Source organism: Narcine bancroftii, chromosome 2 (genome assembly GCF_036971445.1).
Source record: "Narcine bancroftii isolate sNarBan1 chromosome 2, sNarBan1.hap1, whole genome shotgun sequence".
NCBI classification, from domain to species: Eukaryota; Metazoa; Chordata; class Chondrichthyes; order Torpediniformes; family Narcinidae; genus Narcine; species Narcine bancroftii.
The window spans coordinates 142,046,323-142,072,750 of NC_091470.1; the positions used below are offsets into that span (position 1 = coordinate 142,046,323).

The 26,428-nt window shown below is 48.4% G+C and overlaps 1 protein-coding gene across 3 annotated transcripts; it reads left to right on the forward strand.

Annotated features, from left to right (window-relative positions):
* Positions 1-72: 72 nt before the first annotated feature.
* Positions 73-26,428, forward strand: slc2a1b (solute carrier family 2 member 1b). 3 transcript variants are annotated; one of them, XM_069918311.1, is made up of 11 exons: positions 73-165; positions 6,268-6,363; positions 11,132-11,292; positions 12,367-12,607; positions 14,150-14,312; positions 15,055-15,242; positions 15,722-15,826; positions 16,978-17,079; positions 19,959-20,162; positions 20,950-21,156; positions 26,400-26,428. In XM_069918311.1, exons 1-10 carry the CDS (start codon positions 151-153, stop codon positions 21,151-21,153), a joined length of 1,479 nt encoding a protein of 492 aa, XP_069774412.1. In that variant the 5' UTR covers positions 73-150; the 3' UTR covers positions 21,154-21,156; positions 26,400-26,428. The 3 variants fall into 3 exon arrangements, with proteins under 3 accessions (XP_069774412.1, XP_069774411.1, XP_069774413.1); XM_069918310.1 differs by lacking the exon at positions 26,400-26,428 and having other exon boundaries at positions 20,950-23,293; XM_069918312.1 differs by lacking the exons at positions 73-165; positions 6,268-6,363; positions 26,400-26,428 and adding an exon at positions 9,978-10,081 and having other exon boundaries at positions 20,950-23,293.

Here is a 26,428-nt window from a genome sequence, read left to right on the forward strand (position 1 = left end):
GGAGCGAATGGAAAACGACGAGCCCATCACACACCCCTCTGACGTCACTGACCTCTATCCAATCACAACAGACGGTGCAGCAACAAAGAGCGGATCAAGTCCGGCGCTGCCGGGTTGTGTCATTGGTCGGAGCAGCGACGCAGTAGCAGCATGTCCGGGGAGAAGGTGAGACCCGCCTCGGGGGCGCAGGGAACCCGGGACGAGAGAGGGGGAGGGGGGAGGTCGGGGTTGACTGGGAGGCTGAGCCGCTCCCGATCGTGGAGCTGGAAGAGCCGTCAATCGCAGCCGTGGCCGAAGTGTTGCTCCCGGGCAGGGAGAGCGGATCTGCCGCTGCTCCCACCAGGAGCCGGCGATGGCGGCAACTGGCTGCCCAGGGCCCTCCGGGGCGAGAGGTTGGGATTGAAGCTGAGGCTGGGTAGGATCCAACTGCTGCCCCCAACCGAACGCCGCTGCCCGGCCCGTGAAAGCGCCCGCCTTTCCGGCCTTGAGTGGAGATGTTCGGGATTCAGGTTTAACTCGTCTGGAATGTGTGTGAGATCCAGTGGTATTACTAACGACCCCTGCTGCTGGGGTCCGAACCGGGCTGGAGGGAGGCGCGCGTGTATTTTATATAGTGTGTATGTGTTATATAAGAAAAGGTTGGTTATTCAAAAACTTCTCCGAAATTTCCGCCAGCCGGGATTCCAAGCAAGATCCCATCGCAGGGCGTGTGATCGTGCGGCTCATCCTTGTTCTGTTGGCGGTTCTGGTTCCCCGAGCTCTGCTCCGCCCCGTGGGATTCCCTCCCGGTCCCGGGTGAGAGAACGAGGGGTGTGGGACACGGCTCCCCTGTTGCTTGCTCCCCCCACCCCCCACCCAGTGAGAGGACGTGGTGGGGTGGGTGGGCACGCCGCCGCAGATGATCCGGCTGTCTGCCTCAGCCAGTGTGAACGTGAGGGATCCAGCGTCCTGCTCCCTCCCAGCTCCAAGGCTGGTCTTGGGAATCGCCGTGTCCGGAGGTGCCCACACCGGCTGGGACCTGGAAGCAGGCAGTTTTGATGAGAATTTCTTCTGCTCCTGGGGCGGAGACATCACTGGGAGACCTGAATAAAAGTCGACCGGCTGGTTAAGTCAGGTGATCGCAGCTTAAATTGCTCGCAAGGGTGTGTTGCCTTGGTAACTGTGAATATCATAAATTCTTCATCAGCACTGTCTGTGACAGCCAGATACGGGGAAAAAACCTGCTGAGCTTCCATCAGCCCGAAGAACACGTCTCCCGTGAATTCTCTGAGTACTTTGCATATGGAACTCGTGATGGTTTCTTAATTTACACTGTCATTTGTCAGCAATAGTATCACCCAAATATGGTCGCTGTGATTGTAGTAAAAACAGCAATGCTGGAGGAACTCAGATGGTCTCGCAGTGCCCATAAGAGGTAAAGATATAGGCCTAAATCTTGGATAAATAGCGGGGCGGGAATTGACTGAAAATCCTGCACTTTCCTTTTTAGACTGCCAGGTAACAACAAATTGCATTGATTGTGCTGTTAACGCCTGCAGTCTAAATCCCTAATTGACACTCACCATGAAGATTCCAGCTCCAATTTCATCTGTTTCATTTCAGACTCCCATCAGGTGTTTATTTTAAGCTTTAAGGAGTTTGTAGCTTGATGCAATGTTTACTGTGTATCTACCCGTCTTCAGTTGATTTGGGAATTATAAAGACCACAGATTATCCAATCCTGAAATGAGATGTAAATGTCGATCAGAATTTTTTAGGAAGGTTTTTCAGAAGAGGAGATGGGGGAATATCCATGTGCCCAAACACAGAGATGAACATGCACCCTGCTTGTTGCATGATGAGATGCCAGGGTGTGCAGGTATGAATCACCCACAGCGAGACATGACTTGCTTTGTTAGTTGCATTGAGTTAATCCTTATGACATGGGAGGCCATTTGGCGGCCCAGCAGATCGATTTAATGGTCCCATTTCCCCCTCTGACTTTGCAGTCCCCAGCACTTTGTTCCTTTTCACACACACGTGGTAACTTCACTTTGAATCTTAAACCACATATCCACAGCAGCTGATTAAGCATGTTTTTAGGACAAGGGAGGAAACTGGAGCACCCACATGAAGCCAATGCAGTCACAGGGACAACAGGCAAACATCACACAACATCTGAGGTCAGGAATGAAGCCACTTAATGGCTCAATGGCATAAGTACTTTCAAATCCATGTTTGAGACCTTGTGAGAGATCTCCTGATTTCTGCGCCACGTTGTTGTGAGCTTGTCTGTCTTCAAGAACCTTGAGGATTTAATCCAGGCTGACGTGTATGTGCAGTTGTGCATGGTTGGAGAACACCCTCAGGCAAGCTGCTCTCTCGGGTAGATGTCAAAACCATTCAAACAAAACCAATATTAATCTTCCGCTAATGTCCAAAGCACATTACCAAGTCATTTTTTCCACTGCCATTTATGGGAGCTTGCTGCTGTTTGGTTGGCTAACCACATTTCTCTGGTTTAAGTGAAAGATGACAGTTAAAGATGCCTCATTCAGTGTGAAACATCTAGGGAGATTCTCAAGTTCTGATAGACATAATAGAAGTGAATATTCTTTAGTGAAGCTGATGGTCATTGCTTTGCAATATAAACCTTTCTACATCAACAGGACAATAAGGCGAGTGCTTTCTACATGCATGTCTGAACTGCCTGAATGATGCAATTGGTATAAAACGTCCCAGGCCTGGTGACAGTATATGATCAGGTTTCACAGTGCAGTAAGATAACTTGACCAGCTCAATGTTCAAAGGCACAAGTATAATGGGAGAAGCTGCTTCATTTGCATCTGGGGTTTTCAGGAAAGGGGGTTTATTTTCAACAGTGTTGTGTTAAACAGTATTTGGAGAAAAATCAATTTCCCCTATGCCTGTATATGTGGGAATGGTGGTGGTGTCATGGAAATGTGTTGGTGGATAATGTGCTGGAATATCCCGAGGACTACACGGACACTTTGGCAGAGATGAACGAGGTCAGTCTGTAGAAAAATTCAAGTCTTTCTGGGATCTTGAAAGAAACTTGCTTAATTAAAAGCAATTCTGATTTATTAATTCCCTACAAGCTCTCGTACTTCTGGGGTTTTGCCTCGTCTTGTTCAGTGGTCTGTTTGTGAAGAGGCTTGTCCACCTTTTTCTCCCCGTGCCCTTCGAACCTGTTTCGCCACAACTCTTGGAGTTGAAGAATTGCCTACAGTCAGAGATCACACTGAGTCATTTGACCTGTGCACATATGAGAGCGGGGCTCTGAATCTGGCCTCTGGAATTGGAATCAAAAGTATATGGTGATGAGAAGTGTGTGTCAGGGCAGCTTGTACTGTTGAGCCCAGTGGGAAACATGACTTTTATTGTGACTGGGGAACAAGAAGAGCATTTTGAAAAATTTCCTCTGTGCAAAGGACTCTCAAAGGAGATGGGAATTGTGGACAAATTCCAGAGGTCTGGAGTGGGAAACAATTTCCCCGTTTTCCCATTGGATTCCCTGGATCAGTGGTTTTTGGAAGTGGATGTGCGTGGCATGATTAGTAAGTTTGCAGAAGTGGTGGAAGGTTGTCTAAGGTTACACCATTATGTCATTCAGCTAGGGATATGGCTAAAGGAATAGCTGATGAAACTGGGTTCAGAATAATGCCACTCCAGGGCAGGACATAGGGCATGTGATAGGACAGAGATCTTGGGGTGCAAGCATATGGTTCCCTGAAAGTGGTGACAGAAGTATACAAGGTGGTGAAGAGCACTTGCCTTCATTGGATGGGACCAAGAGTGGGGCTTCATGTTACAGATGTACAAGATGTCAGTGAGGCTACAGACGTACAAGATGTCAGTGAGGCTACAGACGTACAAGATGTCAGTGAGGCTACAGACGTACAAGATGTCAGTGAGGCTACAGACGTACAAGATGTCAGTGAGGCTACAGACGTACAAGATGTCAGTGAGGCTACAGACGTACAAGATGTCAGTGAGGCTACAGACGTACAAGATGTCAGTGAGGCTACAGACGTACAAGATGTCAGTGAGGCTACAGACGTACAAGATGTCAGTGAGGCTACAGACGTACAAGATGTCAGTGAGGCTACAGACGTACAAGATGTCAGTGAGGCTACAGACGTACAAGATGTCAGTGAGGCTGCATCTGGAGTCTTATGTGCAGTTCTGCTCACTGTGCTTCCAGAAATGATTATTCTGAAGAGTCTTCAGCAGGTCTTGCTGGGTCTGGAGGGCTTGGGTTACAAGGAGAAACTGGAGTTGCTGTATCTGTTTGCCCTGGGGCATAAGAGGCTGAGGGATGACCTTGTAAAAGTTTTCTCCATGGTGGGGTGGGGGGGGGGACTGTTAGGGGAAAGACTTGTGGGGCCTGAGGATCTCATTTGTCACACAGATGGTGGTGGGGGTGATGAGCTGCCAGAAGAAGTGGAAGGGTACAACTGCAAGTCCTGCATAGGGAAGATTTAGAAGGGAATGGGCTGAACTCTGGGAAATGTGCATGGTGTCTGTGCCAGCTATTGTACCCACAACAGCAATACCTTTTCCCAGCACCTGCCCCATTTGCCTCTCTCTTCCTTGGCAATGCTGGTGCTCACCCAGATGTTTCTAGAGTTTCTGCCTCTAAATTCTAACCGCTCTTAAGGTGGAAAAGTTCCACTTGTTTTCCATTAAATAGCATCTGCTTGGAGTTCACAATCCTGGAAAAATCTCAAAATTGATGAAGGGCTTAAGTCTGAAACGTTGGTTATGCATCTTTATCTTTGCTATATAAAGTATAGTGTCTGAGTTTCCACACCATCGTGTTTTTACTTCAACCACAATGTCTGCAGATCTTTATATTTTACAAAATTAATTTGTTGTTAATCATATTTTCATTACGGTAAGCTAATTACTGGTACTCAAGGGTTTTGAATTTTGAATTTGCCTATTCAAAATAGTGAGTGGCAGGGGGGGGGAAAGAGTTTGCTTTAATGAGAAAGTTAAATTTTTTTAGCTTGACTACTTTCAATAAATTCCGGCCTTTGTGTTATCGGGCACAGGAACAAAGCTGCTTAATGCACTGTGGAAGGAAGGGCCCTGGATATGGACAAATGCAAACACTACTTCCTGGATCCCTCTGAGTTTTGCTGAGCTCCAAAGTGGGGGATATGACAAACTAATTGCATCTATGAAGTTAACCTTTATTGGCAACAGATAGAATATTGTTCTAACAAGAAAGTAGGAATGAAATGTAAACAAACTTGTGTATGTGGAAGGTTGCAGCAAAGATTGCCGTTATAAGATGTGAAATTGAATCAGGAATTGGGGGGGGGGGGTGGGAGGGGGAAATCCTTCTTTACCCAAGAGCGACCTGAATGTGGGTACAAATTAGGAGCAGGAGTGGTTCATGGAGTTCTCCAGCACAGAACTAGGTGGTTCAGCCCACCAGGGTGCCAGTCTGAGGTAGTCCCATTTACTAGAAACCATACCTCTTTCTGCCCAAATATATTTTCAAAGTTATAATTAACCATGCCTCCACCACATCCTTTGGCAGTTTGTGCCATGTGTACCTACCTCCCACTGTTTTAAATAGTTGCCCTCAGATTGCTTTAAAATTTTCCCTCTTGCCTAAACCTATGGCCTCTGTTTCAGATTCCCTTCGCCTGTGAACAGTAACAATGACTATCCAGGTTATGTGATTTTTATAAACCTCCATTCAATCATTCAACCTCCAAGTGAACAATTCCCATCCTGTCCAGTCCTTCCATATAATTCAGGCCATCCAGTCCTAGTAACAGTTTTGCAAATCTTTTCTTCACCGTTTCCAGCTGAATTACATCCTCTCGATAGCTGGGTGACTGACATTGTTACAAGTGGCATCTTCCATATATATTCTACAGTTGTAACAAACATGACCTCATAACCTCTGTACTCTGTTCAGACAGATGAAGTTAAGTGTTACAGGCACCTATCTGTGTTGGCGTCTAGACAGGGAACGATATACCTGTGCCTCTAGGCCTTTCCATTTGACAGCACGTTCAAGGGCCCTGTCATTCACTGTGCAAGCCCTGCCCTAGTCTAACACAAGTGATCATAACCCAACCATCTGGATACAATTTCAGCCACAATTTGCCCTCAGGAGACTCTGAGCAAAAACGTAAATGGTTCCACATTGGTGCTGATTTAACTTCTGATGCTTCCTGCGATCTGCTTAATGTTCGGCACAAGTACAGCGACTGACCTTGTGTTTTCTTTTAAAATGTATTTCAGAAAGTTACTGGGAAGTTGGTGCTTGCGGTGAGCACTGCGGTGCTTGGATCCGTGCAGTTTGGTTATAACACTGGAGTCATTAATGCTCCACAGAAGGTAGGACATTTATTCACAGAAAAAGATTGTTCAAATAATCAGGTTCATTTTACAATTGAGTTTGTTTTACAGTAGGATTGTGTATTCTGTGATGAAGTTTGAAAAAATGATTTCATTTGTTAATTATGTTTCATTCACAAGATTTCAGTGGAACCAGAATCTTTGCATACTGTATTTTTAAGAACGAGGTGGATTGGACAGTTTAATATAAAGGTTACCAGGTAGCAGAGAGTTGAAGTTTCTGTTTGATGGTTGGAGCAGGCTCGCAAGATCACATGTCTCTTTCCTGCTTGGTATTCAAATGCTTGTATAATTTCAGATTTCTCAAAGAATAACAAATTTGGAGAATTCTGCTATTTATTCTGATTTGCTGTCAGACAGTGGAAATATGAAGACACATACACCAGTACTACATTCTGAGAACCTGGAATTAGAAAACACCCCTCTCTTCCATAACTTGCTCAATGACAAATTTTGAGAATGTGAAAGCCAGCAATTTCACTGACTCTGGGTCAGTGATATCTTGCTCTTATTTAGTTCCATTTGCTCCTGGCAGAGGCACCCACTGGACCAGTAGTCAGAGCTCAGTAGGCAGGGCTTGCACAGTGAATGACAGGGCCCTTGAATGACAGGGTTGTGGGTTCGAATTTTTCATCATGAGCTGGGAATTTAATTTCAAGGAATTAAATAACTCTGGATTAAGAGCCAAGCGTGGTACTGGTGAGCACAATGTATGTGCTTCAAGGTAAAATTCCCCCAGTTCATAGACTTCCTTTGTTGGTCTTAGTTCCATCTTATTTCAGGTTCTCCAATGCTTTTGACCATTAACCTTTGATTGGGGAACAGGAATGGACAATAAATGCTGGTGATGGCTACATCCCGTATCCAAACGCTAGTGTAAATATCTCCCAAATCTATGACCTGGTTTTCTTCCCAAGGCCACGGGACCAGGAACATTCCTGTTCCAACCTCCCTACACCTGAATCTGATTTATGATTCCTCTGTTATTTCAGGCTTAGAACTTGGGGCTTGTACAGCACTGCACAAGCGCTCTGCAAACCAGACCGCAGGGATTTGTGAATACACCTCATTCTTCTGGGAAGTTGAGGAGAATCGTTAAGTACTGGCCTTGCCCACAGCCCATAAATAAATTAAAAACGAAACCAAGAAATGTGCTCTCAGATAAGACACCTTCCTATGAATGATGAGGCTTACTTCAATCATCAGTCTGAGCAGGATGAGGTGGGTGCAAGACCCAGTTATGTGGCAGAAATGCTTCCAGTCCAGACTTAAAGGTCCCCAAAGGGAGTGAATCCAGAACGGAGAAATAAATTTCACGCTACTGATCCACAGCTGTATCGCCAGATCCACCTCTAACAGAGTCATCTAGTTTGCAGATGACACGACAGTAGTTGGACTTGTCAGCAACAACGATGAGTCGCACAACAGAGAAGAGGTGGAAAATCTTGTGATATGGTGTGAGAATAACAATCTAAGTCTCAACGTGGACAAAACAAAAGAGATTATCATGGACTTCAGGAGGACCAGGAAAGACCACCCTCCACTGCACATCAATAACTCTGTAGTTGAGAGTGGAGAGTACCAAGTTCCTTAAAGTTCACTTAACTAGTGACCTGTTGTGGACACTCAACATCTCCTTACTTGTCAGGAAAGCACAACGGTGACTGTATTTCCTGATAAGACTGAAGTGGATAAAGCTACCTGCCACCATTATGTCAACCTTCTATAGGAGCTCTGTCAAGAGCACCCTGGCCAGCTGCATCACAGTGTGGTATGGATGCTATGGAGGTCAATCCATAGGACCCCAAGAGTGGCAGAGAGGTCTTACTCCTCTTTTCACCACCCACCCATTGATGTGATCTACCGGGATTGTTGTCTGAAGAGGTTGCGCGAAATCACTGAGGACCCCTTCCACTCAGCCCGCAGCATATTTCAGCTGCTTCCATCAGGGAAGAGATGCAGGAATATCAGAGCCAGCACCACCAGGCTGAGGAACAGCTTCTTCCCACTGGTAGTGAGAACGCTGAACAACCAAAATAACTCCTTGCACTAGCCATCGAAGGCCCTTGTATATACAAAACAATATTTAATTTTATAGATGAAATACTTGACCTCCATATGTATTATCTTTATGTATGTGGGTTACGTCTAGTTATGATTCTGCGTCTTTTGCACCAAGGACCGGAGAATGCTGTTTCATTGGGTTGTACTTGTACAATCAGATGACAATAAATTTGACTTGGACTTGAACAAATTCATTCACTTTACAGCTAAAGCTGTAATGGCAAGAAGACAGTGGATCAATTACTGGAAATGCCACCTAGGTGGGACATTCCTTGACATCTCGTTGGAAATTGTGAATTTGACTTGGCAACATGAACTATAATTTTGCTGTTTGGATCTTTCTTTCGATTTAGTGTGTAATCTTGTAGACTGATTGGTGTCAGGATTACAGTAGTGACGGATGTGGAGGGTGGCGCAGTGACATTTATACGGTGCAGCACAAGGTGGCATGTTTGAGGGAGAATGTAATGTCATGTGATGTGGGGAGGGGACAATGCAGTGTGATGTCCCCCTCTGCGTGATAATTCTTCTCAGTTAGAGATTGCCTACCCTGCCCATGTCACTCAAATCTCAATCAGCCGCTGATGCTCCAGTTTGTCCAACCCCTTTTTGTAGCTTATACCCTCTCATTGAGGTAACCTTCAGATAAATCTCTCCACAGCCATACATCCTTCCTGTAATGCAGCAACTCGTACTGCACACACTACTTCAAGCGTGGCTGAACCAAACACAAATGCCTGGTGTCTGCAGACAGTGGCCTGATCAATGAAAGCAAGTGTGGTGTGCGACTTCTTTACCACCCAGTCCAATTGTGTGGCCACTTACAGGGAGTTACAGATCTGTATCCTGAGATGCCTCTGGACACCATTATCCTGAGATGCCTCTGGACACCATTATCCTGAGATGCCTCTGGACACCATTATCCTGAGATGCCTCTGGACACCATTATCCTGAGATGCCTCTGGACACCATTATCCTGAGATGCCTCTGGACACCATTATCCTGAGATGCCTCTGGACACCATTATCCTGAGATGCCTCTGGACACCATTATCCTGAGATGCCTCTGGACACCATTATCCTGAGATGCCTCTGGACACCATTATCCTGAGATGCCTCTGGACACCATTATCCTGAGATGCCTCTGGACACCATTATCCTGAGATGCCTCTGGACACCATTATCCTGAGATGCCTCTGGACACCATTATCCTGAGATGCCTCTGGACACCATTATCCTGAGATGCCTCTGGACACCATTATCCTGAGATGCCTCTGGACACCATTATCCTGAGATGCCTCTGGACACCAATCTACTAAGGGTCCCACTATTTAAAATGGGGCGATATGCATCAGTAAATAAACCCTCTCATCTTCCTGTTTTTTGGATGTGGGAGGACACCAGAGCATTCACAGAGAATGTGCAAACTCCACACACACAGCACAGGAGTGCCATTTGCTCCTGGTATTGGTCCTTTGATTTCCATAGCAATTGAGCATTGTGATGTTATCATATGACGTTGGGTGCTGGGAAAAGGCCAAACTACCTGGCCAACACTGGAAATGGCTAGCAGCTGTTGAGAGTACTTTCACCTGGGAAAGATCACCAGTAAACACTAGAGTTGACTGTACAAGGTGAGGGAAGGAAGGTTTAGGGGAGAGATCAGGGTTTTTTTTATATATACAGACTAGTGGGTGCCTGGAATATGATGCTGTGGTAGTGGAGATAGGAACAGCGGGGTTATTTAAAGGATTCTTCGTCTGGCATATGGATGCAAACAAAAAATAGAGGGTTATGGGTGTGAGGCAGGGAAGAGTTGAATTGTTGCATAGGTTTCTGTTGATCTGCACAATATTGTGGGGTGAAGGCCCTGAAGTGCTTTAGTATTCTATGTTCTAAGATCAATCCTGGCAGAGCAGATCTGGGTTCTGACAGTGTCTGAGTTAGGATTAATTTGTCTGAGGATGTTGATCTCAGATGAATTGGTCCCTGAGGTCTGTGTGATGAATTTGCCTTATTGATGTTTAGAAATGACCACATCAGTAAGTACTGGAGTGGTCATTTTAAATCTTCACACACACTCTGAGAAGGAACAGAGGGGGTTTGTATTCTTTATTTCCCTTTCAAGGAGACAGATGAGTGGTAAAAAGCAGGGCACCAGGAAGATTTCCTTCTGCTGTGACCTTGAATTCAAAGTCAAATTCCAGCTGCTCGACTTGGTGAGTGCAGGATGCATGTGTTCTATGACATCAGTAGGCAAAGCTTGTTCTCAGCAAGTGGCTCAGTGGTGCCACCTGCCGTTACCAGGAGTTCAGTACCTCTCCAACCCTCGGTCTTTGCTTCATTGATGAAGGTAATTGTTCCTTCCTTCCCTTCATCAGTGACTCCCAGAAGGAGTGATGGGAATATGGAATGAGCTGCCAGCTAAGGTAGTGAATGCAGACTCAATTTTCACATTTAACATTTGGATAGGTACATGGACTAGGCGCAGGTCAGTGGGACTAAGTTTTTTTAAAAAAAAAGATGGTTCTGAACAGAGTAGAAGGGCCAGAGGTTCTGTAGTGTTCTAGGAAAATTAATATTAATCAGAAGCCACTATAATTAGCAGGGTTGGATGTGATTTTTTTCAAGCAGTGTGAGATGTTCTTTAAGTTATTGTTCACTGTTGTCCCTTTTGATTGCAGGTCATTGAGAGCTTTATCAACAATACCTGGTTGCAGCGGTACAATGAGCCTGTTGACACTTCATCACTCACCACCATTTGGTCACTGGCTGTGGCCATTTTTTCAGTGGGAGGCATGATTGGATCGTTTTCAGTGGGATTGCTTGTGAACCGGTTTGGAAGGTAATATTTCATGTGCTGACAGATTCACTCTGACATCTCAAATCCTTGGAACTTGACCCACAGTAGTGTCTTTGTAAACAAATCTTTCATTTTTTTTCTCTTTGTCTAATGGTAGCACATCTGGAAATCTGTCACTAGATGACTGTCCATTTGGAGAAGGTTTTCAGGATGGGGACATCAACTTAGTTTTTTTATTATCCCACCCTTTGCATCCATGCTGCCTGGGCATTCCCTCTCTGCCTCTCTCTCTCTCTCCTTTAAGGAACTCCCTAAAGCTCAGGCTGAGTTTTATTTGGCCTGCTATCTCCAATTTGTGTCTCATAATAGGCCCTTTCATACAGTCAAAAAACCCGAATGTAAAGGCGTCGGGAGGCTAACCTCCATGAATGTGTCCTGGCCGGCTCCAAGGCACTGACTGCAATCACTCTTGGGGGAGGGGTCAGCGGATGAATGTAATGCTGCTCCAAATGGCTGGCTAAGGGTGGGCTGATGAGCTCACAGTGATGTTGTCGGCCCACGACCCATCTCACTCACCCCTCTTCCCCACATGACTCCCTCAAGGCAGAGGCAGTCAGTGGAGCCCATCGGGGCAGCCGCTCCAGCCTCCGGCACCTCACCGAGCCAGTTCAGCCGTTGGTGCTAGTGGCTGCACGTGCGGCAGGGCAATGGCTGTTTACCCTACCCATAATTCACCACGCAATTGTAACCGTTCTGATTATGGGTAACGAAGTCAACCATTGCTTGGTGCTTATGTATGGCATGACACCAATAGCCGCACCTCCTGAATCCCGCATCAATGCCCCAGCCGCCTCCAGGCGGAAAAGGCTTTTCTGGCTAAGAAATACCTTTTCGTTCAGTCTTTAAGCCGACCTCCAAGTGGAACCGATTACGAAAAGGCCTATTGTCAGTTCTGATTTGACAGCACAAATGTGAATTACCTTGTCATTAATTGCCTGTAATAGCATTGTACAGATGGATTGCTGAGGGAACCATTCATTCTGCCTGATAATGGCTAATTGCAGCCTCCTCTGAATGAACCCAACTATGTTTTAACTAAAATGTGTCTCCTTCTAGGCGGAATTCCATGATGATGGTCAACATCCTTGCCTTCATTGCAGCAGGTCTCATGGGCTTCTCCAAGCTAGCCAACTCCTTTGAAATGCTGATAATAGGACGGCTGATCATTGGCATCTTTTCGGGCTTGAACACAGGTCTTGTGCCAATGTACGTGGGAGAAATTTCCCCTACAGCTTTAAGAGGAGCTCTGGGTACCCTGCACCAGCTGGGTGTGGTGTTTGGGATCCTGATTGCCCAGGTGAGCAGGCCTTGCTGAATGTAAACTTTGAGCCCCATCCAATGAGACCAAAATACTGCAGATCTGCAGTGAAGCAAAAGCTTTCAGAAATTTTCAGTGGGCAAGCAGCGACTGGGGTGAGGGAAATGGTTGAAGGTTCAGGTCACTAAACTTGTATCAGACTTGGGCGGTTCTGGATGCAGAGCAAGAGGGGAAAGGTGATGATAAAGTGGCGGCAGGCTTGCGTGTGGGGGCGATGAGTGGGAGGAACCACCTGCTTGGACTGGTCATGTCTGGGCTTGGAACATAGAGTGCTACAGTGCAAGCCCTTCAGCCCACTGCAGATCTAAATATACCTACCAAAAAAAAAAAAGAAACCCTCATATCCTCCATTTATAGATGAAAGAAAATACCCTTATTTTTCCAATCTCCTCCACCACCCCTAGCAATGTATTCCAGGCACCCACAACTGCGTATTTATATTTTAAAAAAAAAAGCAACTTGCCCCTGATGTCTCTCCTAAACTTTCCTCACCAGAGATTTATGGAGCTGAAAGATTACCCCATGACTTGAACTCAATCCCCTCACTATGAAGCTCAGCGTCCCATGGGCCTTCACTATCCTTTAAACCTGCGTGGCAACCTTGAAAGATGTCTGGATTTGGACCCCAAACGCCCCTCTGTTTTTTTCACACTGAAGTATCCTACCATTAACCGTGTAGTCTATCTTTGGTTTGTAAATGTTATTTTCGGCTGATTCATTTAATAATTGTGGACTTCTGCTTAGAATATCTACATTTGGTCATGTGTTAGCATTGGCTTCAAGTGAACAGTAAGGTTCTGAGCAGCCATTTAGTATGCTAGCCTCTGATCAGGTGATACTTTGTTCCCAGAGTGAGATGTGGGATACTGGTGGCCACTGCTCTGTCTCGAGCCCACACTCCTGTTGGGTATTGTTCCAGTAGAATAGAATGTTACAGGGGTAAACAGTGGATTTGGGAGTTGGTGAGTTCCATGTCTCAGTAACTGGTGATGAGGATTGGCCAGGATTGTCCTGGTCTCCTCAAACACTGGTCATTCAATAGAGGGGTGGGCTCTGGTTAGTACCCCTGCTGTTGGTTATCTGTTTGAAGGGAGATTTGTTTGGATTTCATCACTTAATGAGGTGTTTCCATCGCTCCAAATGCCCCATTGATTATAGCTTCAGAAGTTTGGTCCCCACTGTGTCTGATTTTAATTACTCCATTAGAAATTGCTCTCACTTTTTCCAAATCCATCCTTGTTCCTGCAACCTCCCCCACCCCACCTTTCAGATTGTCACCTCCCTGAGATCAGTCTTCCATTTCTGGCCTCAAAAACTAATTGCTCCAACTTCAAAAACTGTGGGTTTTCCTACCTCCTGTTTGTAATACCTGCATCCCATTGTCCAATTCAGTGTCCTGAGAGCCCCCTCCCCCACCACTTTCCTGTATGTTTATCTATCTGCACATAACGGGGCTCCAAGATTCTTTGTACCTCTCTTTGTGTCAGCAGTGGATTAGAAACTGTCTCCTTCCGTTGGCAGATACTTGGAATGGAATCCTTGATGGGGAATGAATCGCTCTGGCCACTGTTGCTTAGCTTTATCTTCATTCCTGCCCTGGTTCAGTGCATTGGCTTGCCGTTCTGCCCCAAAAGCCCACGCTATCTCCTCATTAACAAGAATGAAGAAAACAAGGCAAAGAGTGGTAAGTTTAAATCCTCACTTCTACCAAGGCAAGCCTGTTTTATTAATGTCTGCTCTCGCTGCGTTCACCCGTACCATGGTCAACATCAATGTCTTGTTTGTATATTTCCTTGCACAGAGACTGTTTGACCTATTGAGTTAATGTTTGCTCCCAGGTAGGTAATCCCTTAACTCCCATCTGACCTCTGGTACTGACTGTATGGAGTTTGCCCAGTCTCTCTGTGCCAGCACTGGTTTCCCCCACATCTCAGTGTAAGTGCAAAGGTGAGGTGGGGAATTGTTGGAGATGTTTGAAAGGGGGGCAGGGAGCTGAGGAGAGGGGGTGGGACAATGCAGGAGGTCCACAGGAGCCCACATTTAAACTGTTTATGGTCACCTATACTGAGATAGTGAAACTTTGGCATGCTCTCAGTGAAGTCAACTTGCATGTAGTACAGCAAATAAAAGTGCAGTGGGAAAGGTCCAGTTGAACTGGCTGACACAGGAAATGATGTCACGGGAAGAGACCTGTTCATGAATGTACTGAGCATGGAGCTGCAGGCAAGTTGAGAATTAGGAAGGTCTGTGGGAGAGAGGCTGGGGAATGTGTGAGAGCACATGAGTCTTCTTGGGATTCAGCATGCCTCACGGATGGGTTCTGGTCTCCAGCAATTCTGGGGTCTTCCTCTGATATTGGCAGAGGAAGCCTGGCTTGACTCAGTGTGCGCACCAGTGACTTCATGCTGTTCCCTAATGTCTTCTAGTTCTGAAGAAGCTACGTGGTGTGTCGGACGTCAGCGCTGACCTGCAGGAGATGAAGGAGGAGAGCAGGCAGATGATGCGGGAGAAGAAAGTCACCATCCCTGAGCTGTTCCGCTCTCCAATGTACCGCCAGCCGATCATCATTGCCATCATCCTACAGCTCTCTCAGCAGCTGTCTGGTATCAATGCTGTGAGTCTCCGTCATCCTTTCATCAAGGGTTCCTCACATAGAAATGGTCCCTTTAGTCCAATGTTCATGCTGATCCCTGCCCTCTTGGGTGGATAATCCCAAAGGTTTCAAATCAGACCTGAATGGCTGACCATGTCCTGGGACCCATAGTTAGGGGAGATGTTCCCTTCCTCCAACTTTGTCATCTTGTGTCAGCCTGGTAAATCTCTGTGAGATTATTGCTCTGTCTAAACTTGAGAGACAACGCTTGGCTTGCTGAATCTCCTCTTGTACCATGACAAGACTTCTTCCTTCACCTTCCCTTTGGTCTGCTGCCCCCTGTAACTAAGCCCCTGTTGGGATGTTGGCAAAATTGGCCATATCTGTTTTCTACACATTGGAGTCCAGAACGGTGTGGACACACTTGAGTGTTTCAGCATTTGTGCTGTGAGCAGTTGACTATTTTTGCCAGCTTTCTCAACCTTGTTTTCCTTCTCCAGGTATTTTATTATTCCACATACATTTTTGCAAAGGCTGAGGTGGAGAAGCCAGTTTATGCGACCATTGGGGCTGGTGTGGTCAACACTGCCTTCACTGTTGTCTCGGTAGGTATTGCTCAATTTCTGACGTGTTCTTGAGCCACTTTGTCCATGCTGACTTGGTGCTGGTCCCATTGACTTGTGTTTGGCTCTTTCTTCTCTCTTCCTTGACAAACTATGCCTGACAAGCACCTTGTCGACATTATTATTGAATCTGTCTCCACTAACTCTGCTAACTTTATCCAGATGTTCACCACCCTCCATGGGTATTAACATTGTCCTTGGGTTTTGGTTGGTCAGAAATGCTGCCAACTGTAGCAACTGGACTGTCCTGCCTCCTATGCAGAGGCCAGTTTGAGCTACACAAACAGAGCAGCTGTGCATTAGGAGTACCTGTGAGCGATCAGTAGGGGTAGATGGTCCTCAGCTGCACAAACACTAAGGAGAGCTCTCACTGTTGTATGAGAGGCTTCAATCAGTGACTCTTCCCCTATTCTAGATTCTCCTATGAGAAGTATCCAAGCTCCAAGACCTCTGCACAACCCCCAGTATAATGATATGGCAACATACAATAACCTACAAAGTGGGAGCAGAAGGCCATTCAGCCACTTGAGCCCCCCCCCCCAAGTCATCAACTATGTTGATCTCAGTACTATTTATTTCAACATCCATCAGTATCAGAAATCCATAAGGCTCAGTTTTTCATAGAGTAAAATATTAAAGGGTGCAATGCTATGATTGAAGGAAAAACAAAGCTGGAAAAATTCAGCAGGTCAAACAGTGTAAAATTATATAGCAAAGATAAAGATACATAGCTAATGTTTTGGCTTGTGCCCTTCAAGGTGTGAGCAAATGTAGGCAGGTGCCCAAAAATCAGTAGATCAGACAGTAGTTTGGGGGCCTGTCTACATTTTGCTCAACCCTGAAATGTTGGTTATATATTTTTTATATTTTATTTAAAGAACACTGTTAGACCTGCTGAGTTTCTCCAGCATTGTTTATCATGGACTCTGTGACTGAGCCTCCCCATCTTTCTGGGGTAGAGTATTTCAAAGATTTGCCTTCCTCCCTATCTCTTACTTGACAGTTAACCTCCAGTTTAGTCTTGTGTTCTTGCACCCCTCAGCCCATGAGCACATCCATGGATCAGGGTGACTCCTTAGGATGGGCAGCCAGGTGTCCTGTGGTTGTTACTAACCAGACATGTATCTCTGCAGCTGTTTGTGGTGGAGCGTGCGGGCCGTCGGACTCTACACCTGATTGGCCTGGCGGGGATGGCAATCTGTGCCATCTTTATGACCATCGCACTCGTCCTCCAGGTAAGAGGGGATGGGGGTTATTCAGCAGAAAAATGGGCATCTATGAGGGCCATTGGCTCTCGTGAACTGAACTGCGGAGGCAGATAGCAGTACTGACCCCTCAACCCACCACCCCTGTCAAATCAGTGATGGGCTGGGCTGGCCTTGGGGGGGTCTGGGCTGGCCTTGGGGGGGTCTGGGCTGGCCTTGGGGGGGGTCTGGGCTGGCCTTGGGGGGGTCTGGGCTGGCCTTGGGGGGGGACTGGGCTGGCCTTGGGGGGGTCTGGGCTGGCCTTGGGGGGGGGTCTGGGCTGGCCTTAGGGGGGGGGTCTGGGCTGGCCTTGGTGGGGGTCTGGGCTGGCCTTGGGGGGGTCTGGGCTGGCCTTGGGGGGGGTCTGGGCTGGCCTTGGGGGGGGGGTCTGGGCTGGCCTTGGTGGGGGTCTGGGCTGGCCTTGGGGGGGTCTGGGCTGGCCTTGGGGGGGGTCTGGGCTGGCCTTGGGGGGGTCTGGGCTGGCCTTGGGGGGGTCTGGGCTGGCCTTGGTGGGGTCTGGGCTGGCCTTGGGGGGTCTGGGCTGGCCTTGGGGGGGTCTGGGCTGGCCTTGGGGGGGGTCTGGGCTGGCCTTGGGGGGGGGGTCTGGGCTGGCCTTGGGGGGGGGGGTCTGGGCTGGCCTTGGGGGGGGGGTCTGGGCTGGCCTTGGGGGGGGGGGTCTGGGCTGGCCTTGGGGGGGGGTCTGGGCTGGCCTTGGGGGGGGGGGTCTGGGCTGGCCTTGGGGGGGGGGGTCTGGGCTGGCCTTGGTGGGGGTCTGGGCTGGCCTTGGGGGGGGTCTGGGCTGGCCTTGGGGGGTGTCTGGGCTGGCCTTGGGGGGGGGGTCTGGGCTGGCCTTGGGGGGGGGGGTCTGGGCTGGCCTTGGGGGGGGGTCTGGGCTGGCCTTGGGGGGGGGTCTGGGCTGGCCTTGGGGGGGGGTCTGGGCTGGCCTTGGGGGGGGGTCTGGGCTGGCCTTGGGGGGGGGTCTGGGCTGGCCTTGGGGGGGGGGGTCTGGGCTGGCCTTGGGGGGGGGGGGGTCTGGGCTGGCCTTGGGGGGGTCTGGGCTGGCCTTGGGGGTCTTGGAAACATTTACAAAACAACTCTAAAAGTGACTGATGTTGAATCACTGTCCAAATTCCTCACCCTAACCCTTCTGGACCACAGTGGCACAGCGGGTAATACTGCTGCCACATTGCCCCAGGGACATTGGTTTGATCTTGGCCTCCAGCACTATGTGGAGTCTGCATGTCCTCTCAGTGACTGCATGGGTCCTTCCCCCCCTGCCCCCAGGGTGCTTTGGTTTCTTCTCACATTCCAGAGACGTGGATGTCAGTGGGTTAATGTGAGGGATAGAGTGGGGGTGCGGTGGGGGCATGGAGAGAGAGTTGAATGGAGTTTGGGGAGAATAAATTAGGATGAATGTAGGTGGGCATGTGCGGACCTAGGTCCAACCCTCATTCACCTGCTACCCTGGTGCCAGATTGGTCCCAGCTCCTGGGTAAATGTTTAATATTTCTGCCCATCACTCCAAATCTCCCCCCCTCACCATGGCCCCACTTCACTACACCCCCCACATTGCTGCCATTTCTCTCCCACCCCCCCCCCACAGGAGATCTGAGTTCCCTGTTCTAGCTATTTCATTGTTCCTGAATTTAATGCCCTTGTCCTCAGATCCCAACATCTCTTCAGCTCCTGAGCACTGGACTGTGGAAGACCTGGTCCAAACCTCTTGCCTCCATCATCTCTCAAACACCCTCTTCCACACACCTCCCTGGCTGGCTTGGGTATCTGGGCTAGCCTTGGGGGTCTGGGCTAGCCTTGGGGGGGTCTGGGCTGGCCTTGGGGGGGGTCTGGGCTGGCCTTGGGGGGGGTCTGGGCTGGCCTTGGGGGGGGTCTGGGCTGGCCTTGGGGGGGGTCTGGGCTGGCCTTGGGGGGGTCTGGGCTGGCCTTGGGTGGGTCTGGGCTGGCCTGGGGGGGGTCTGGGCTGGCCTGGGGGGGGTCTGGGCTGGCCTGGGGGGGGTCTGGGCTGGCCTGGGGGGGGTCTGGGCTGGCCTTGGGGGGGTTCTGGGCTGGCCTTGGGGGGGTTCTGGGCTGGCCTTGGGGGGGGTCTGGGCTGGCCTTGGGGGTGTCTGGGCTGGCCTTGGGGGGGGGGTCTGGGCTGGCCTTGGGGGGGTTCTGGGCTGGCCTTGGGGGGGTCTGGGCTGGCCTTGGGGGGGTCTGGGCTGGCCTTGGTGGGGTCTGGGCTGGCCTTGGGGGGGTCTGGGCTGGCCTTGGGGGGGGTCTGGGCTGGCCTTGGGGGGGGTCTGGGCTGGCCTTGGGGGGGGTCTGGGCTGGCCTTGGGGGGGTCTGGGCTGGCCTTGGGGGGGTCTGGGCTGGCCTTGGGGGGGTCTGGGCTGGCCTTGGTGGGGGTCTGGGCTGGCCTTGGTGGGGGTCTGGGCTGGCCTTGGTGGGGGTCTGGGCTGGCCTCGGTGGGGGTCTGGGCTGGCCTTGGGGGGGTCTGGGCTGGCCTTGGGGGGGGGGTCTGGGCTGGCCTTGGGGGGGGATCTGGGCTGGCCTTGGGGGGTCTGGGCTGGCCTTGGGGGGTCTGGGCTGGCCTTGGGGGGGTCTGGGCTGGCCTTGGGGGGTTCTGGGCTGGCCTTGGGGGGTTCTGGGCTGGCCTTGGGGGGGGTCTGGGCTGGCCTTGGGGGGGGTCTGGGCTGGCCTTGGGGGGGGTCTGGGCTGGCCTTGGGGGGGGTCTGGGCTGGCCTTGGGGGGGGTCTGGGCTGGCCTTGGGGTGGTCTGGGCTGGCCTTAGGGTCCCTTGTGGGGGATCTCTTGAGCAGCAGTGAGCTGGAGGGTATGTTGGATTTGCCTCCTAACGTGGTGTTTCTGGAGCAGGAGCAGCTGCCGTGGATGAGCTTCATCAGCATCATTGCCATCTTTGGCTTTGTGGCCTTCTTCGAGATTGGCCCTGGACCCATCCCTTGGTTTATTGTTGCTGAGCTCTTCAGTCAGGGGCCTCGGCCAGCTGCCATCGCTGTGTCTGGTTTGTCCAACTGGACGGCGAACTTCATCGTTGGCATGTGCTTCCAGTATGTGGAGGTAGGTTGATCATACCATTCATCGGGCCTGCCTTCCTGAGAGCGTTTGCCAGAGTAAAGCTGGCCTCAGCCTGCCAGGCAACTGTGGAGAGGGATAAAAAAATACCCTCGTGTAATGATTCTTCCTCGACACATTGATGCCAATTTGCTGAGGTCCACCAGCGTTTTCTTGCTTTGATTACAGATAGATTGCCTACAACAGTGGGAATAAGGCGACTGACTCTGAACTTTTTTAGATAAATGGTGAATGACACTTTTGGAATTTGTGGGAGTGTCAGATTGAGTTCACTGGAGAATTGTAGTCCATGTCCATACCAGCTGATCCTCCACTCAGCTTGCAACACTGGGCTCCATATCTCCCTGAGTAGGGCAGGTAACAAACAGCAGGTCAAACAGTCTCTGGTTGCATCATGAGTAATCAAAAAGGTTTGACAGAGACAAAGCTTTGATTGTACTATGAGGACACTTTGATGGTGGTGACCTCCCCAACGGATCCTCTGTGGTGGGAATGGGTGCTCGGGGTGAGTTCTTGTTGACAGCTGCAGCAGTTTGGTCAGACGATACAGGCTTAGAGCCATCTCCTATGCTCCCATCAGGGGAGAGATAGTAAATTGTTTAAATCGATGGGAATCGATGTTCCATGGGAGGGCTGGTGGTGCTGTTGTTGGTCCTCTCACAATGGAGGGAGGCTCCTGCCCTCGACCCTCTGTTTGACGGAGGTGGTCATGTCTGATGTACTGGCTACACAACTTTCCACCCACTCACTGCTTCTCCTTCCCTCATTACAGCAAATCTGTGGCCCGTACGTTTTCATAATCTTCACTGTGCTGCTGGTCCTGTTTTTCGTGTTCACCTACTTCAAGGTCCCTGAGACCAAGGGCCGAACGTTCGATGAGATTGCCTCTGGATTCCGCCAAGGGACTGCTACCAACTCTCTGGAGAAACACGGCCCAGAGGAGCTCAACACACTGGGAGCTGACTCTCAGGTTTAGCAGGTGACTGGACCACTGATGGAGACTGGGGTTCAAGGGGACTGAGTAGCTCACATGCTGACAAAGACCGAAGGGAGGGCGACTGGCCAATCAGGAGGTTCCTGTTGTGGTGTAGGAAGCAAGCTCCAATTTTCCTGGCAGTCCACATCTCCACTTTTGTAAAATCTCTTGCTTGGACTTATACAACTAACTTTTTGAATATCTTACAGTCTTGACTGGTGTAACCATCAATTAATGTTTTAAAGCTTTCCATGTATAGGATTAAATATATATATGTGGGAGATGTTTATAGTGTGTATAGTACAATAAATTATAGAGCTAATGTAAATATGAGCCAGAAGCGCAATATAAATGTACAAACATCATAGAATTCACTCTAGTTTCTGCAGATCTTGGTTGTCTGTGAATAGTTTCTTGTTGTACAGCATATGTTGTCGACAGCTAATTCAGATTCACTGGCAACCCATAATATTTTTTTAAAGATTTGTAAGTTTGTCATACAAAAAAAATGTTTGTCATAAATGAAGAGCATTTGAACTTGTAATTCCTGTTGGTAATATAGCTGAATAAATCCCTGGTCAATGCTTGTTTTTCTGCCTGTTAACATGGATATTTGAGATGAATAAACTAGTAGGGGAAGATCATCAAAAAAAATTTTTGTACTTGTCTGTCAATCAGACAGCCGTTCCCAGGCAGTGAATGCATTATTCTGATTACTCCCAATCACTGTTTCAAGCATCTTTAAGTAAATCTTTGTACATCCAGAGAAGGATGAGGTACAGGAGGGCTACAGGATTTTGATGTACTTAACAACATATCAGTGAGATCTGACCCAACATACCACAGTAGCTTTCTTTGTGAAAGCTAACTGGTACTTTACGATATTTAAAAAAAAATATGCAAGTATACTCCATCGCTAAAGTTGGCAAAACAAGTGAGTTGTTTAGCAGACAAAGAAATGCTGGAGGAATTTTGCAAGATGAGAGGGAAGGGGATGATGCTAGGTATTAAAAGTGGGTGGAGATGAAGTACAGGTATTGGACAGGTGTGTGAGGTGGAGACCGGGAGAAAGCGTACCAGTGGGGGGTTGGAAGGTGTATTGGACAGAAGGTGTGGGAGGTGGAGAGGGAGAAAACATGGTGGGAAGAAGCAGTTAGAGAAAGGGAAATATTTTTATTTGTCTTCTCTCTAAATTCAATATTGGTTGCATGTGTGGAGTAAGGATGGTGTCTGTGGCCATCTGCTGTTCACTCCAGAGTCAACCCTGCACATTACCTCTCCTCCCTCCCCCAAATCTAAAGAGCTTCTGGTTCCCACATATTGCCTGTTCCCAATTTTTTGCAAGGTTTGGCACTGATTTCTCCCAGATTTGCTTGGTGTGCACTTCTGCTTTGACCCAGGGTGAAGCAGCAATGGCATCCTCTGCCTCTGGAGGAGTCTGGTGTCCCAACCAGCATCTTCTCTGTCTGCCCTTCATGCTCTGTCTCTGCACCACTCCCCAATGCACATGTCAATGTGTGTCTGAGCCCAATCTGGATAAAATGGGAGTCCATTTTGTACCATCCCCATTTATTTGGGTTGAACTCCAAAATACATGGAATGCAAACTAATTTAAGCAAGGAATTATTTTTAACATTGGAAGATTTTGTAGCTCTTTTCAGGATAAAGTAGGAAAAGGAATAAACGAATTTCTGCAGTTGGATGGACAATATTTTAGCAAACTTAAGTGTGCTTGATAACTTTTTGCCTGATAATATGAGGGAAAATGCTTGTTCAAAGTAAGCCATGCGGCCGATGGAAGAACATCTACCCATAGTGTGAGATCTGATCTCGGATAGTCCCTGGTCTGCACTGCCACAAGCCCTGATTTATTTTTAAAGATGGAAGAATGCATTTAACCAGAAAATGATCTCCCTTGGAGAATAAGTGACATGGAATTCTTGGTTGTTTTTATATTACCATTATTTTGATTTGTAACTTCAGTAGCAATAAATGTGTCCACTGGAGACTGAATAATGCAAATCCTCGTGAAAAGTGAATCTAGCACTGCACTTCGTAGTGTTTGTACACATTTTGTAATCTTTTCTGAAAATCTCACCTTTGTGACAACTAAGCTGAAAAATAAAAAGAACTAAAAGTTCATGGCTCCATGTTTTTGGTGACTTCCTGAATTAGAGAATGTGGTTATCTCAAAGTCCACATTTACAGATCTGGAATCTAAATCCCAACGCTGATAGTTGAACATTTAAATAATTAGGAATTAAACACTACCTTTTGAGAACTCCAACTAAATGTAACATTGTTTGTTTACTCCAGATGATTGTTATCAGAAGCCATCTCTGTAATGGTTTCAGAAAAGATGTGGGTGAGGAGCAGCAGTTAACTCTGTAGGTCTGCAATCAAGCCATCTTATCTCAGCATGGTGCAGTCAGTCAACTGACTGCCTCGGTTCTCGAGACCCAGGTTTAATCCTGACTGGGTGCTGTCTGCTTAGAGTTGAAAATTCTCCGTTTTCCTGCCCAAGGTCCGTTTTCCTCCCACGTCCCAGAGATTGGCCAGTGTGCAGCTGGCTGGTATAAACCAGAAAGTTGTTGAGAAGATGGGGAGAATAAATTGGGACCAGTGAAGGATGGGTTTAAAGGGTGGCTTAAGGTCAGTAGGCTGAAGAGCCCATATTTTGTGCTGGACAATTCTGTTCAGCATTTGATGCAGGGATGGGTACTTTCAGGCTGGACCAGAATTATTGCATTTGTGCTAATGTGCTGTCTGTTGTTGGGATCTAGCCTCAGCTGGTTGACCCAGGTAGCTGCAGGTCTTGGTGTTTGGGGAAATAAATGCAGATGATGGAACCTTGAGGAAAGAATAAGCTGCAGGAGGTACTTGGCAGGTGAGAAGTGGTCGGTGATTCCGGTCCGCACAGCACAGAATGGCCCTTCGGCCCAACATCTATGCTGATCATTCTGGGTGTGTCCTATTTGCCTGCATTTGATCTATATCCTTCCTTCCCATCAAGATATCTGTCCAATGTCTTGATTGCTAGAAATATACCTGTTTTTACAGTGTCCTCTGGCAGCTTGCTCGTTCTAAATACGGAGCACCCTCTGAGGGGAAAAAAGTTTCCCCCTCCCAAGGTCTCTCTAAAAGTGGTTCTCAACTGTTTTCTTTCCACTCACATCCCACTTTGTATTCCCCATGCCATCAGTGCTCTGTGATTAGTAAGGGATTGCTTAAGGTGGGATGTGGGTGGGATGGAAGGTTGAGAATCACTGTTCTAGACCCAATTGTTACTGAGATATTTTGCTTGAGAAAAATGGTCATTGGCCCATTTCCTTTAGAGTTCTGAAACCGTGCACATAATGAGTCAATGAGGATTAAAACGGGTTTTCAGACTTTTCCATCCCAGCCACATCCCAGTTGAAGTGATCCCTCTACCAAGGTGTGAGGGGTACTCACCGACCGTGGTGTGGAGATTCAGCCATGGCTGAGAGGACAAAGGTGAGCCGCTGCCTCGCTGGAGGTCGGCGGTTCTTTGCTGGGTTGAGAGGCAGGGACGAGCGTCCGATGCAACGGGAGTTGGGGACTTGCCCAGGACAAGACCGCCAATGGGTGGGCTTCACAGGTAGGGCGATGCCGGGCGGCTCGCGACGCGGGAACGTGGCTGGGCGCGAGCTGGTTTCCAGACTGCTGGCGGACAACCTGAGCTGAGGAAGGGCCACGGCCCCTCGTACCGCTTCCCTCTAAACCTGGATTCCATTCTCTTCATCCCTGAAACTTTCCTGCTTGTTATTGCAGGGTAAATGGATAAATTCATTATTCCAAAAGGGAATATTTAAAAAAAATAAATTGTGCGTTAATGGAAAATTGGAGACAGTGTGATTGTAGTTAACGCAGAGAAACGCTGGAGCTGGAGGAACCTCCTGTAGAGAAACCACCTCCTGTGGAGGAACCTCCACCTCCTGTGGAGGACCCTCCACCTCCAGTGGAGGAACCCTCCACCTCCAGTGGAGGAACCCTCCACCTCCAGTGGAGGAACCCTCCACCTCCAGTGGAGGAACCCTCCACCTCCAGTGGAGGAACCTTCCACCTCCAGTGGAGGAACCCTCCACCTCCTGTGGAGGAACGACTGGGATCCTCTACCACCTACTGTGTTAATGGGAAAATCATCCAATCGACTGAAAAACTGCTCATCGCCCAGCAACACTACTCCCCAGGGGCCAGAAGAAATTTTACTTCATGTCCAAGAGGGCACATGAGTTTCCAGCAGCAGCAGCAAGGATGCAGATTCCAGAGGTTGTAGGGCTGCAGAGGAATGCGGGGGCTGACCACTGGGCCGGACTCTGGCTGCACCAGGAGGACACGGGCTCCTCTGCAGGGTTAAGATGCTTGAGTATGGCAGGAGCAAGTGGGCTTCTTCAAGATTGGAGTGCTCTCCCAGGCTCAGGGCTGGGTTGCCTGTCAAACTGAGGAAAGCAATGAGAATTGCCAACAGAGGATGCTTCGCAGCAAGTGAATGGGACATCTGGAAAAAGGGTTGCACGTTAGGGACTGGACTTGGCCGTGTCGTCCAGGGCATGGCGTTTCCGGGGAATACCTACAGAAATCTCTCCTTTCATGATGAGGAGCAGGAAAGTCTACAGATGCTGTATTTGTAGTAGAATACATGCAAGTTCTGAAGAAACTCAGCAAGTCAAGCAGCTTCCATAGGAAGTAAAAGGTCACCAACATTCTGTGCCTGAGCCCTTCATCAAGATATCTTGATGAAGGACCCAGTTCTGAATCATTCAGCATATATGTGTGTTCCCCTTTAATGATGAGGCCTATTTCTAGTTAGGGCTTTTGATAGATGACACACTAGTTAATGTAAACCAAGTAACCAACTACTGTGGAAATCTAAAATATTCTCATCAAGAAAGGGTGGCACAGGTGGTGCAAGATGAAGAACCATTCCTCACAGCTCCCTAAGACCTAGGTTCAATCCCACCTCTGGCACTGTTGGTGTGGAGTTTGCATGTTCTCTGTGACAACGTGGGTTTATCCTGGATGCTTCAGATCTGTCCCTATCATATCATTTCAAATGCCCAATGAGCTGCTCATAAAGTTCAGAAGCTACGTCAAGTCCCTATTGATAGCAATTCATGTATTCTGGTGTTACAATGCATAGGAAACTCGCTCCACCGTGAACTTCATTGCCAAATTAGTGCTCTGTGCTGTATTATTTTGAAACATCTGTGCATTTCTGGTTTCAGGACAAAATAAAGGATCTATTTGCCTTGGA